This window comes from Carassius carassius, chromosome 22 (genome assembly GCF_963082965.1).
Source record: "Carassius carassius chromosome 22, fCarCar2.1, whole genome shotgun sequence".
Taxonomy (NCBI): Eukaryota; Metazoa; Chordata; class Actinopteri; order Cypriniformes; family Cyprinidae; genus Carassius; species Carassius carassius.
In genome coordinates this window covers 32,257,043-32,269,920 of record NC_081776.1, presented here as the reverse complement: position 1 = coordinate 32,269,920, position 12,878 = coordinate 32,257,043, and the positions used below count along the sequence as shown (strand labels likewise).

At 48.0% G+C, this 12,878-nt stretch overlaps 1 protein-coding gene across 1 annotated transcript in view; it reads left to right on the top strand.

The window, feature by feature from the left end:
- The window catches only part of LOC132099226 (T-complex protein 1 subunit beta-like), a 90,359-nt gene extending 78,357 nt beyond the window's left edge, over positions 1-12,002 (top strand). The window contains exons 2-17 of the mRNA XM_059505665.1: positions 384-405; positions 1,147-1,221; positions 6,592-6,657; positions 6,735-6,846; positions 7,491-7,567; positions 7,641-7,753; positions 7,838-8,040; positions 9,266-9,366; positions 9,440-9,567; positions 9,649-9,752; positions 9,968-10,087; positions 10,258-10,386; positions 10,764-10,867; positions 11,407-11,506; positions 11,580-11,721; positions 11,828-12,002. Of these exons, the coding sequence (XP_059361648.1) occupies positions 403-405; positions 1,147-1,221; positions 6,592-6,657; positions 6,735-6,846; positions 7,491-7,567; positions 7,641-7,753; positions 7,838-8,040; positions 9,266-9,366; positions 9,440-9,567; positions 9,649-9,752; positions 9,968-10,087; positions 10,258-10,386; positions 10,764-10,867; positions 11,407-11,506; positions 11,580-11,721; positions 11,828-11,858 (1,608 nt within the window). The 5' untranslated portion in view covers positions 384-402 and the 3' untranslated portion in view covers positions 11,859-12,002. The remainder of the gene's footprint in view (positions 1-383; positions 406-1,146; positions 1,222-6,591; positions 6,658-6,734; positions 6,847-7,490; positions 7,568-7,640; positions 7,754-7,837; positions 8,041-9,265; positions 9,367-9,439; positions 9,568-9,648; positions 9,753-9,967; positions 10,088-10,257; positions 10,387-10,763; positions 10,868-11,406; positions 11,507-11,579; positions 11,722-11,827) is intronic.
- Positions 12,003-12,878: the final 876 nt, after the last annotated feature.

The following is a 12,878-nucleotide window of genomic DNA, read 5'->3' as shown; positions in this document are numbered from 1 at the left end:
ATTTCCAAATAAAATCTCATATATAACGTTATAATATATATATATATATATAATTGTTGGGTACAATCAAACGGACGTCTCTATCCTACTAAACTAGAAGACGGCACTTGTGCGTCTAAAGCGCAGATAAGAGTCACGGGACGACAAAGTGTGCTGCTTTTGTGGTTCCGCGATTTAGCAAACTAATAGCACGAGAGTGTGCTTATTCTGTTATTAATAGCGGAGTGAAAATAGTAATGTATTACTTTAATGTGAAGTGTGTTTTTATCAGTAGCCGCGCAGGCGCGCCGCGGGACTCTTATTAAGTCGACGCGTGCTCGCGCAGGAAGCGGTGGCTCAGGCGCGCTCTTCCTCTTCCGGCAGCGTGCGCATCTCTTCAGCTGCAGCACATCTACGGTCATCATGGTGAGCGCTCGAGTGTTGGAAACACAGTTTATCGAGACTGAAATGAGCGAGCGGCGCGTGTGTCTGTGTGGTTCTGCCGCGATGTTCGCGCTGTACTCGGGCGGGACGAGGCGCTGCGTGCTGCGAGCATCTGCCGCTACAGCAGATGCGTCAGATAGAGATATGATTATATATACATATTTATAATGTGTGCTGTGTTACTGTGTGTGTTTTTGCGCTGCTGTGTCCGCGGATAAACGTGTTTATTGATGAGTTTGTGTGTGAAGATGTGACGCAGCATCAGTAGCGGCTCGTGAGGAAGTTTCTAGTGTTTTCTGAGGAGGGCGGAGTCACCTCTGCTCATTTGCATACTCATAAATCCAACTTCGATACTATTATTATTATTAAACGGAGAATTAGGCAGATGATGATAGTGCGGTGTTTAATATCAGTTTAAAAATAAAATCAGTTTTGTGTAAATAATTATTCAAATGATATTAATAATGTCCCGAGTTCGAGCTTCCTGATTCTGCCCACGACACTTGCTAATAAAGGCCAAAATAAATAAAAAATCTAACAAAGTGATTCAAATAAGCTAATGTGATCTAAATATGGCATCGATGTCCTAATACAGTGTGCAGAGATCTGGATTATTTTAATTATTGATGTGCTGTAGTGTTTTTTGAGGAACGGACCTTCTGTTGAATAGAAGAGGTCATCATTATGAGCTGATGAATGTGAGTGTTTGTGATTGACACGCAGGCGTCTCTATCGATGACCCCCATGAACATCTTCAGAGCAGGAGCGGATGAGGAGAAGGCGGAGACGGCGCGTTTGGTAAGTGGCACGAGTACTCGCTCGCACACCTGATCACTCTTCATCTCTCACGGTCTCTCGCACACCTGATCACTCTTCACCTCTCATGTTCTCTCTCACACCTGATCACTCTTCACCTCTCATGTTCTCTCTCACACCTGATCACTCTTCACCTCTCACAGTCTCTCATTCTTCACCTCTCTCGGTCGCTCGCACACCTGATCACTCTTCATCTCTCATGGTCTCTCATTCTTCACCTCTCTCGGTCGTTCGCACACCTGATCACTCTTCATCTCTCATGGTCTCTCGCACACCTGATCACTCTTCACCTCTCACGGTCTCTCTCACACCTGATCACACTCACCCTCTCACAGTCGCTCGGACACCTGATCACTCTTCACCTCTCACAGTCTCTCATTCTTCACCTCTCTCGGTCGCTCGCACACCTGATCACTCTTCATCTCTCATGGTCTCTCATTCTTCACCTCTTTCGGTCGTTCGCACACCTGATCACTCTTCATCTCTCACAGTCTCTCATTCTTCACCTCTCTCAGTCGCTCGGACACCTAATCACTCTTCACCTCTCATGGTCTCTCACACCTGATCACTCTTCACCTCTCACAGTCGCTCGCACACCTGATCACTCTTCACCTCTCTCGGTCGCTCGCACACCTGATCACTCTTCACCTCTCATGGTCTCTCTCACACCTGATCACTCTTCACCTCTCATGGTCTCTCTCACACCTGATCACTCTTCACCTCTCATGGTCTCTCGCACACCTGATCACTCTTCACCTCTCACGGTCTCTCTCACACCTGATCACTCTTCACCTCTCACGGTCGCTCGCACACCTGATCACTCTTCACCTCTCTCGGTCGCTCGCACACCTGATCACTCTTCACCTCTCTCGGTCGCTTGCACACCTGATCACTCTTCACCTCTCACGGTCGCTCGCACACCTGATCACTCTTCACCTCTCACGGTCGCTCGCACACCTGATCACTCTTCACCTCTCTCGGTCGCTCGCACACCTGATCACTCTTCACCTCTCTCTTTCGCTCGCACACCTGATCACTCTTCACCTCTCTCGGTCGCTTGCACACCTGATCACTCTTCACCTCTCACGGTCTCTCTCACACCTGATCACTCTTCACCTCCCACGGTCTCTCGCACACCTGATCACTCTTCACTTCTCACGGTCTCTCGCACATCTGATCACTCTTCACCTCTCACGGTCTCTCGCACACCTGATCACTCTTCACCTCTCACGGTCTCTCGCACACCTGATCACTCTTCACCTCTCACGGTCTCTCGCACACCTGATCAATCTTCACCTCTCACAGTCTCTCATTCTTCACCTCTCATGGTCTCTCGCACACCTGATCACTCTTCACCTCTCACAGTCTCTCATTCTTCACCTCTCTCGGTCGCTCGCACACCTGATCACTCTTCACCTCTCATGTTCTTTCTCACATCTGATCACTCTTCACCTCTCACGGTCGCTTGCACACCTGATCACTCTTCACCTCTCACAGTCGCTCGCACACCTGATCAATCTTCACCTCTCACGGTCTCTCGCACACCTGATCACTCTTCACCTCACACGGTCTCTCGCAGACCTGATCACTCTTCACCTCTCACGGTCTCTCTCACACCTGATCACTCTTCACCTCTCACGGTCTCTCTCACACCTGATCACTCTTCACCTCTCATGTTCTTTCTCACATCTGATCACTCTTCACCTCTCACAGTCGCTCGCACACCTGATCACTCTTCACCTCTCACGGTCGCTTGCACACCTGATCACTCTTCACCACTCACGGTCTCTCACACCTGATCACTCTTCACCTCTCACAGTCGCTCACACACCTGATCAATCTTCACTTCTCACGGTCTCTCACACCTAATCACTCTTCACCTCTCACGGTCTCTCGCACACCTGATCACTCTTCACCTCTCACGGTCTCTCGCACATCTGATCACTCTTCACCTCTCACGGTCTCTCGCACACTTGATCACTCTTCACCTCTCACGGTCTCTCGCACACCTGATCACTCTTCACCTCTCACGGTCTCTCGCACACCTGATCACTCTTCACCTCTCACGGTCTCTCGCACACCTGATCACACTCACCCTCTCACAGTCGCTCGCACACCTGATCAATCTTCACCTCTCACAGTCTCTCATTCTTCACCTCTCATGGTCTCTCGCACACCTGATCACTCTTCACCTCTCACAGTCTCTCATTCTTCACCTCTCTCGGTCGCTCGCACACCTGATCACTCTTCACCTCTCATGTTCTTTCTCACATCTGATCACTCTTCACCTCTCACGGTCGCTTGCACACCTGATCACTCTTCACCTCTCACAGTCGCTCGCACACCTGATCAATCTTCACCTCTCACGGTCTCTCGCACACCTGATCACTCTTCACCTCACACGGTCTCTCGCACACCTGATCACTCTTCACCTCTCACGGTCTCTCTCACACCTGATCACTCTTCACCTCTCACGGTCTCTCTCACACCTGATCACTCTTCACCTCTCATGTTCTTTCTCACATCTGATCACTCTTCACCTCTCACGGTCGCTCGCACACCTGATCAATCTTCACCTCTCACGGTCGCTCGCACACCTGATCACTCTTCACCTCTCACGGTCGCTTGCACACCTGATCACTCTTCACCACTCACGGTCTCTCACACCTGATCACTCTTCACCTCTCACGGTCTCTCGCACACCTGATCACTCTTCACCTCTCACAGTCGCTCACACACCTGATCAATCTTCACCTCTCACGGTCTCTCACACCTGATCACTCTTCACCTCTCACGGTCTCTCTCACACCTGATCACTCTTCACCTCTCAGTCTCTCATCACTCTTCACCTCTCATGGTCTCTCACACACCTGATCACTCTTCACCTCTCACGGTCTCTCGCACACCTGATCACTCTTCACCTCTCACAGTCGCTCGCACACCTGATCAATCTTCACCACTCAGTCTCTCACACCTGATCACTCTTCACCTCTCATGTTCTCTCACACCTGATCACTCTTCACCTCTCACGGTCTCTCACACCTGATCACTCTTCACCTCCCACGGTCTCTCGCACACCTGATCACTCTTCACCTCTCACGGTCTCTCGCACACCTGATCACTCTTCACCTCTCACGGTCTCTCGCACACCTGATCACTCTTCACACCTGATGACTCTTCACCTCTCACGGTCTCTCGCACACCTGATCACTCTTCACCTCTCATGGTCTCTCGCACACCTGATCACTCTTCACCTCTCATGGTCTCTCGCACACCTGATCACTCTTCACCTCTCATGGTCTCTCGCACACCTGATCACTCTTCACCTCTCACAGTCGCTCGCACACCTGATCAATCTTCACCACTCAGTCTCTTACACCTGATCACTCTTCACCTCTCATGTTCTCTCTCACACCTGATCACTCTTCACCTCTCACGGTCTCTCACACCTGATCACTCTTCACCTCCCACGGTCTCTCACACGTGATCACTCTTCACCTCTCACGGTCTCTCGCACACCTGATCACTCTTCACCTCTCATGGTCTCTCACACACCTGATCACTCTTCACCTCTCACGGTCTCTCTCACACCTGATCACTCTTCACCTCTCAGTCACTCGCACACCTGATCACTCTTCACCTCCCACGGTCTCTCACACACCTGATCACTCTTCACCTCTCACGGTCTCTCTCACACCTGATCACTCTTCACCTCTCACGGTCTCTCTCACACCTGATCACTCTTCATCTCTCACAGTCGCTCGGACACCTGATCACTCTTCACCTCCCACGGTCTCTCACACCTGATCACTCTTCACCTCTCACGGTCTCTCTCACACCTGATCACTCTTCACCTCTCATGGTCTCTCACACACCTGATCACTCTTCACCTCTCACGGTCGCTCGCACACCTGATCACTCTTCGCCTCTCTCAGTCGCTCGGACACCTGATCACTCTTCACCTCCCACGGTCTCTCACACCTGATCACTCTTCACCTCTCACGGTCTCTCTCACACCTGATCACTCTTCACCTCTCTCAGTCGCTCGGACACCTGATCACTCTTCACCTCCCACGGTCTCTCACACCTGATCATTCTTCACCTCTCTCGGTCGCTCGGACACCTGATCACTCTTCACCTCTCACGGTCTCTCTCACACCTGATCATTCTTCACCTCTCTCGGTCGCTCGGACACCTGATCACTCTTCACCTCTCACGGTCACTCGCACACCTGATCACTCTTCGCCTCTCTCAGTCGCTCGGACACCTGATCACTCTTCACCTCTCACAGTCACTCGCACACCTGATCACTCTTCACCTCACAGTCGCTCGGACACCTGATCACTCTTCACCTCTCACGGTCTCTCTCACACCTGATCACTCTTCACCTCTCACGGTCTCTCTCACACCTGATCACTCTTCGCCTCTCTCAGTCGCTCGGACACCTGATCACTCTTCACCTCTCACGGTCACTCGCACACCTGATCACTCTTCGCCTCTCTCAGTCGCTCGGACACCTGATCACTCTTCACCTCTCACGGTCACTCGCACACCTGATCACTCTTCACCTCTCAGTCACTCGCACACCTGATCACACTCACCCTCTCACAGTCGCTCGCACACCTGATCACTCTTCACCTCTCACGGTCTCTCTCACACCTGATCACTCTTCACCTCTCACGGTCTCTCTCACACCTGATCACTCTTCACCTGCCACGGTCTCTCACACCTGATCACTCTTCACCTCTCACGGTCTCTCTCACACCTGATCACTCTTCACCTGCCACGGTCTCTCACACCTGATCACTCTTCACCTCTCACAGTCGCTCGGACACCTGATCACTCTTTACCTCTCACGGTCTCTCTCACACCTGATCACTCTTCGCCTCTCTCAGTCGCTCGGACACCTGATCACTCTTCACCTCTCACGGTCTCTCTCACACCTGATCACTCTTCACCTGCCACGGTCTCTCACACCTGATCACTCTTCACCTCTCACAGTCGCTCGGACACCTGATCACTCTTTACCTCTCACGGTCTCTCTCACACCTGATCACTCTTCGCCTCTCTCAGTCGCTCGGACACCTGATCACTCTTCACCTCTCACGGTCTCTCTCACACCTGATCACTCTTCATCTCTCATGGTCTCTCTCACACCTGATCACTCTTCATCTCTCATGGTCTCTCGCACACCTGATCACTCTTCACCTCTCACGGTCTCACACCTGATCACTCTTCACCTCTCACAGTCGCTCGCACACCTGATCACTCTTCACCTCTCACGGTCTCTCTCACACCTGATCACTCTTCACCTCACAGTCTCTCTCTCTCTCTGTCTCTCTCTTTCTGCAGTCGTCCTTCATCGGAGCCATTGCCATCGGGGACCTGGTCAAGAGCACCCTTGGGCCCAAGGGCATGGTACGACTTGCATGCACCGCTCATGCTTACACAGACACACATGCTCCTCACACTTACCCTGACCTCTGACCTCACAGGACAAGATCCTGCTGGGCGGCGGCAGGGACAGTGTCGTGACAGTCACCAACGACGGAGCCACCATCCTGAAGGCCATCGGCGTCGACAACCCCGCTGCTAAAGTGCTCGTGGGTCAGTTCAGGTCCAGATGCTCCTCACCATGGTTTAATACTTTCAGGAGTAGAACCTGTCCTGTAGAAACCTATCACAGTTTACACAGAAATATCAACCAGCACAAATGTCAAATGTTTCTCAAGCAGTAAATCATCTTATTAGAATGATTTCTTAAGATCATGTGCCACTTAAGAGTGGACATCACAGAATAATGACAGTCTAACAGAGAATCACACAGAAATTTTTTAACTTTATATATATATATATATATATATATATATATGTATATATGTATAATATTTATTTATTTTATTTTTTTGTGTAAAGACCTCTAACAGTAGCTTGCTCTATTCTTTTTCTATTCTGCTTTCTTTTTATCTATTATATTATTTAAAATCCCATGCTAGGTGTACTGTTAACCTAACTGAGACGTGTTATAGCACTTATATATCATTGCTCTTTTGTTTTTGATTGCTTCCACTGTCCTCATCTGTAAGTCACTTTGGATAAAAGCGTCTGCTAAATGAATAAATGTAAATGTAATGTAGGAAACCTGAGTTTGAGATTGTAGTAGTGAGTCAGAGTTCTAGCAGTGTTTCTAATGAAACCTCGTCAGTGAGCAGAAGAGACTGGTTTATCAGTAGTGACTGTGTTGTGTGCAGACATGTCTAAGGTGCAGGATGACGAGGTGGGTGACGGGACCACGTCTGTGACAGTGCTGGCGGCCGAGCTGCTGCGGGTACGAGCTCTTCCTCTCAGTGTCTGAGTGAGTGAGGCCTGAACCTGTCTAATGTGTGACGCTTGTGCTGCAGGAAGCAGAGCTGCTGATCGCCAAGAAGATCCATCCTCAGATCATCATCTCCGGCTGGAGGAAGGCCACGCAGGCGGCCCGAGACGCTCTCAGAGAGGCAGCGGTGGATAATGGGTAACTAGCGGAGCTGCACCGTCTCTGTCTGTGTGTGAGTCTCTCTCCGAGACCGTGTCTGAAGCAGAGCGTCTGTGTCCTCAGGAGCGACGAGCTGAAGTTCCAGCAGGATCTGATGAACATCGCGCGCACCACGCTCTCCTCCAAGCTGCTGACGCACCACAAGGATCACTTTTCCAAGCTGGCCCTGCAGGCCGTGCTCAGACTCAAGGGATCCGGAAACCTGGAGGCCATCCACATCATCAAGAAGCTGGGAGGAAGCCTGACCGACTCCTACCTGGACGAAGGTCTGCAGCTCACACACACACACACACGTTTAACATCAGACTCCACACAGGGGGTTACAGCTGACAGGGTGTCAGTGCTGCAGATTCAGTTTTGAACAGCCTTTTCAGTCGTCTGTCACACACTTAAAGTTGATCTTTAAAAGCATCAATGCTGTAATAAAATACTTTTTTTGTCATTTCATTAAATTTTTCTTTTTTAAGATTGACTAAGTGAGAATTTGACAACAGAAAATATAATTTAAATGTAAAAACGTGTAATGATTTATGTGATATGGTTATTTATTAGTATTTTTAATCAGGTTTAAAGCAGTGATATCAGTGTGCATGTATTTGTACAGGATTTTGTAGATTGGAGGGTGGACTTTGGTTCCTGTAGAGATCAACTATGTTTTAAAGTTAAAAATTCTGGTGCACTTTGAGAGTTCAAATGGCAATTTCACAGTTTTGTATTACTTGAAGTGAGCATTAAATCATAGAAGGGGTATTAAAAAAAAAGAACATTGACAATTAAACATACTAAAAGCTAGGGGGCGCTCTTGTGCAGAAACTCCAGATATGCCCCTCACGAGAAGAACCATAACACACCTAGTTCCATATTATATCATATCAAATATTATGATCACACTAGACGGGTCTATTTACGTGAGATTTAGCTTTAATCGTGATTTATCAGCAGCCCTAATAATTGTGATGATGGAATATTGTTGTTCCTGTAGTAGAAGTAACAATTCCACTTAGTTTATTTAAATAATTTATAGTTTTTAGTGGGTTTAATATTTTTTTATATTTAAAATGTGTAAAACAATGATCATCTGATCAGCATTGGCCAAAATGTTAATATTTTGAATAGTGTATTATGGTTTTAATAAAGGGGTTTTAATCTTATTAGAGACTGACCTATAAAGTTTTGTCTGTATTATTGGCCGATATGATACACACAGAATATCGGCAGATATATCGTTATCAGACTTTTACTCCCTAATATCGGTATCGTATCGGCCCTTAAAACAACAACCCCGTATCGGTCGGGCTTTGGTTTTAATAAGGGTGTTTTAATCTTCCTATAGTTGTAGTGCCTAAGTCAGATCTTTGATTTATAGTGTACTGAATAATATATATGAAGGATCTTCTTTTAGTTTGTTCTTATCTCCGATAATATTGCTGCTTGTGACGCATTGAGAAAAGATCGGTGTTGAGCATTAGTCTCTTCTTCTGCTCCTCACAGGCTTCCTGCTGGACAAGAGGATCGGAGTCAACCAGCCCAAGAGGATCGAGAACGCCAACATCCTGATCGCCAACACCGGCATGGACACGGACAAGATCAAGGTAGAGCGGCGTGTGAGCGCCAGCGCAGGCGTGACTAGCGGCAGGACGCTAACGCTAGCATGTGTCTCTGCAGATCTTCGGCTCCAGGGTGCGAGTGGACTCCACTGCTAAAGTAGCTGAGATCGAGTCGGCCGAGAAGGAGAAGATGAAGGAGAAGGTGGAGCGCATCCTCAAGCACGGCATCAACTGCTTCATCAACAGGTGCGCTGATCTCAGGGCATGCGCGTGTGTGTGGTCATGTGACGCCTGTGTGAGCGTCGTTCTGCTGTCGTTCCTCCTCAGGCAGCTGATCTATAACTACCCCGAGCAGCTGTTTGCGTCCGCTGGTGTGATGGCCATCGAGCACGCTGATTTCATGGGAGTCGAGCGCTTGGCTCTGGTCACAGGTACACAAACACACAAGCGCACACCATAAATAATGTTACCTCCCTCAACACTATCCATTATCAGTCATTATTCACACCAAATGTGATGTTAACTGTTACATCAGACGAGTAGAATTCTCTTCAGAAAGGTGTTAAACACGTGCTGTAAGCATCAGAGGAGTCTTGAACATGCTGGTCCGTGTGCAAGTGTTGATTCTGCTGGTTTGTGTGCTCAGGTGGAGAGATCACCTCCACCTTTGACCACCCTGAGCTGGTGAAGCTGGGCCACTGTAAGCTGATCGAGGAGGTCATGATTGGGGAGGATATGCTCATACACTTCTCTGGAGTGGACATGGGTGAGTGTGTGCCCAGCACAATCCCCTCCTGTGTGCAGAGCTGCATGATTTAACAACACATGCTGTCATTATATCTTACTGTCAGACAGGTGTGAATGAACTCAGTGTAGTTATTTATAGGAATCAGTCTGATGTGTGTGACCTGTGTGTGTGTGTGTGTGTGTGTGTAGGCGAGGCGTGCACCATCGTCTTGCGTGGGGCGACGCAGCAGATCCTGGACGAGGCTGAGCGCTCGCTGCACGACGCGCTGTGTGTGTTGGCTCAGACCATCAAAGAGACACGCACCGTGTTCGGCGGAGGTGAGGACACCAGCGGCTCTGACTCGTATTCACACGCACTCATCACACACACACACTCTTACACTCTCTCTCTTACGGTCATTACTCACTCTCACAATCACTCACTCATCACTCACACTCACAATCCTCAATCACACATACACCCTCACTCACTCACTCACTCACTTTCACACTCTTCACTCAATTTTCAATATACACAATATTGCGTTCATTATCCCAGCTGAATCGCCTTCGTTAATGAACACGATATTGTGTAGCTTGTCAGTGACCAGATTTACTGCCTAGATGTGCATGATCATGTGGTTAGATATATCGCCCAGCCCTATCTCACACACACACACTCGTCACTCACACTCACACCTGTGTCTGTGTTTCAGGCTGCTCTGAGATGCTGATGGCTAAAGCCGTGACCGATCTGGCCAACCACACACCAGGAAAAGAGGCAGTGGCCATGGAGTCCTTCGCTAAAGCCCTGATGATGGTACGACACACACCACACCAAGACACACTTCACTCCCATTCACAGATTTTCTTATTGAGTGCATGAATCATCTTTTAGGCATTGGCACTGCAATTACAATATAGAGCACTACTAATTGATAAATAAATGATGAATTTGTGACTTTATATTACTGTTTAATTCAAACACATGAACAACTGCATCTGACATCACATATACATCACATACTCTGAAATGGGTAAAAATCATTATTACTTCATTGCTCCTAAAAGAGTATGTTCTGTGTAGTATGAGTGTGTGTCGTATGTTTGTACTGGATCCACTGTTGTCATGAATTCGGACATACTTCTTCTGTACTGGAGAAGGATGTGATTCAGACGAGCCACAGTTATCAGGGAGGGAGTCATTGAAGAAAGTGACAGTCGTTGACTTGTTCACAATGTGTCGTTGTTCTGTAACAGAACAGCCCTTGACTGCTTGGTTGTGCTTGTCCAGAGCTGGTTTGATGGGAAGAGTAAGTGTGCGTCTCTCAGCTGTGTGTGTGTGTGTGTGTGTTGCAGCTGCCCACCATCATCGCTGATAACGCGGGGTACGACAGCGCAGAGCTGGTGTCTCAGCTGAGAGCCGCTCACCAGAACAAGAAGAGCACCTTCGGCCTGGGTGAGACACACTCACACACTCACATCAGCCCCGAGGGAGTCTGACCCCTGACCTCTGACCCCTGCTCTCTCAGACATGAGCCAGGGCGCGGTGGGAGACATGGCGGCTCTGGGCGTCACCGAGAGCTTCCAGGTGAAGAGACAGGTGCTGCTGAGCGCGGCCGAGGCGGCGGAGATGATCCTGCGCGTCGACAACATCATCAAAGCTGCTCCCAGGTGAGGCTTCATTCATCAGCGCTGTCTGGGACAGGCAGCAGAGCGCTTGTGCCGTCTCCTAACCTCTCTCTCTGTGTGTGTGTGTGTGTGTGTGTGTGTGTTTCAGGAAGCGTGTGCCCGATCATCACCCCTGCTGAACACTCACAACAGCCCGTGTATTTATTGGTCGGAAGTTGATGCTCTTTGTTTTGTAGTTTGTTTTCGCACTTCCCAAGCATTGGTTGTCTGCATGTTACTGCTCTACTTTTGTTTACTCAATAAAACCGTCATGAACATCCGAAGTGTGTGTGTGTGTTTACTTACACATCAGTCTCAGAGATCTGCCAAACTCTCGTCACACTGAGCTCTTACCGAATCATTCGCTCTGAACCCACAGGAACGACAGTAAGAGATCAAATAACACTGGTCCCGTTCAGAAGAAGCACACTTGTGTTTGTGTTTGTGTGTCCGTGCAGAAGTGTGACATGTTCTGGATGAGTTTGACTGTGTAAAGCAGCGTCTGTCTTCATCTCACACTCTTCCTCATCTCTTCATCTCATTCCAGCATGTTCTCTTCCTAGCTTCAAAGTCACTTTGGATAAAAGCATAAAATGGATAGGTTTTAAACGAGACTTCATTTTGATGCATTTAAAATAGACTTGATATCTTGTCACTTCTAAAGTAAATTTACTCTGTCGAATAATGTTTGGACACAAAAACTGAAGAGACGTGATTTTAGTAAAGACACAAGCTTGCTGTACTAGTTTTCATGAGTTTTCAGACTGTAAAAACACTGGTTAAAAGCTCTTAAATCAGAGCAGAAACTTTTAAATTCATCAAGTTAATGCATTAATGATGCATGTGCTGCAAAAATGATCAGGACAAATATCTACATAACCTTACATCAAGACATTTAAATTGCATAAAAAGAAAAGAAAAATGGTATGAAGACATGTTTCTTGTTTTAATAAACACAAAGGGGAAAGACCTACTCCATACAATGTTTGCTGTGTGTCAGTTAAAGAATGTGTAGATGTTCGTACTGCAAAACAACACCAATACTGAATAAGAAAGTTCAGTGCAGACTGATTCTCAGTACAGGACTAACATGGCAAAGGTTATTATTTATTATCTCCATGCGCTAACATAGACAGACGACAAACTTCCCTCTGTCTTTA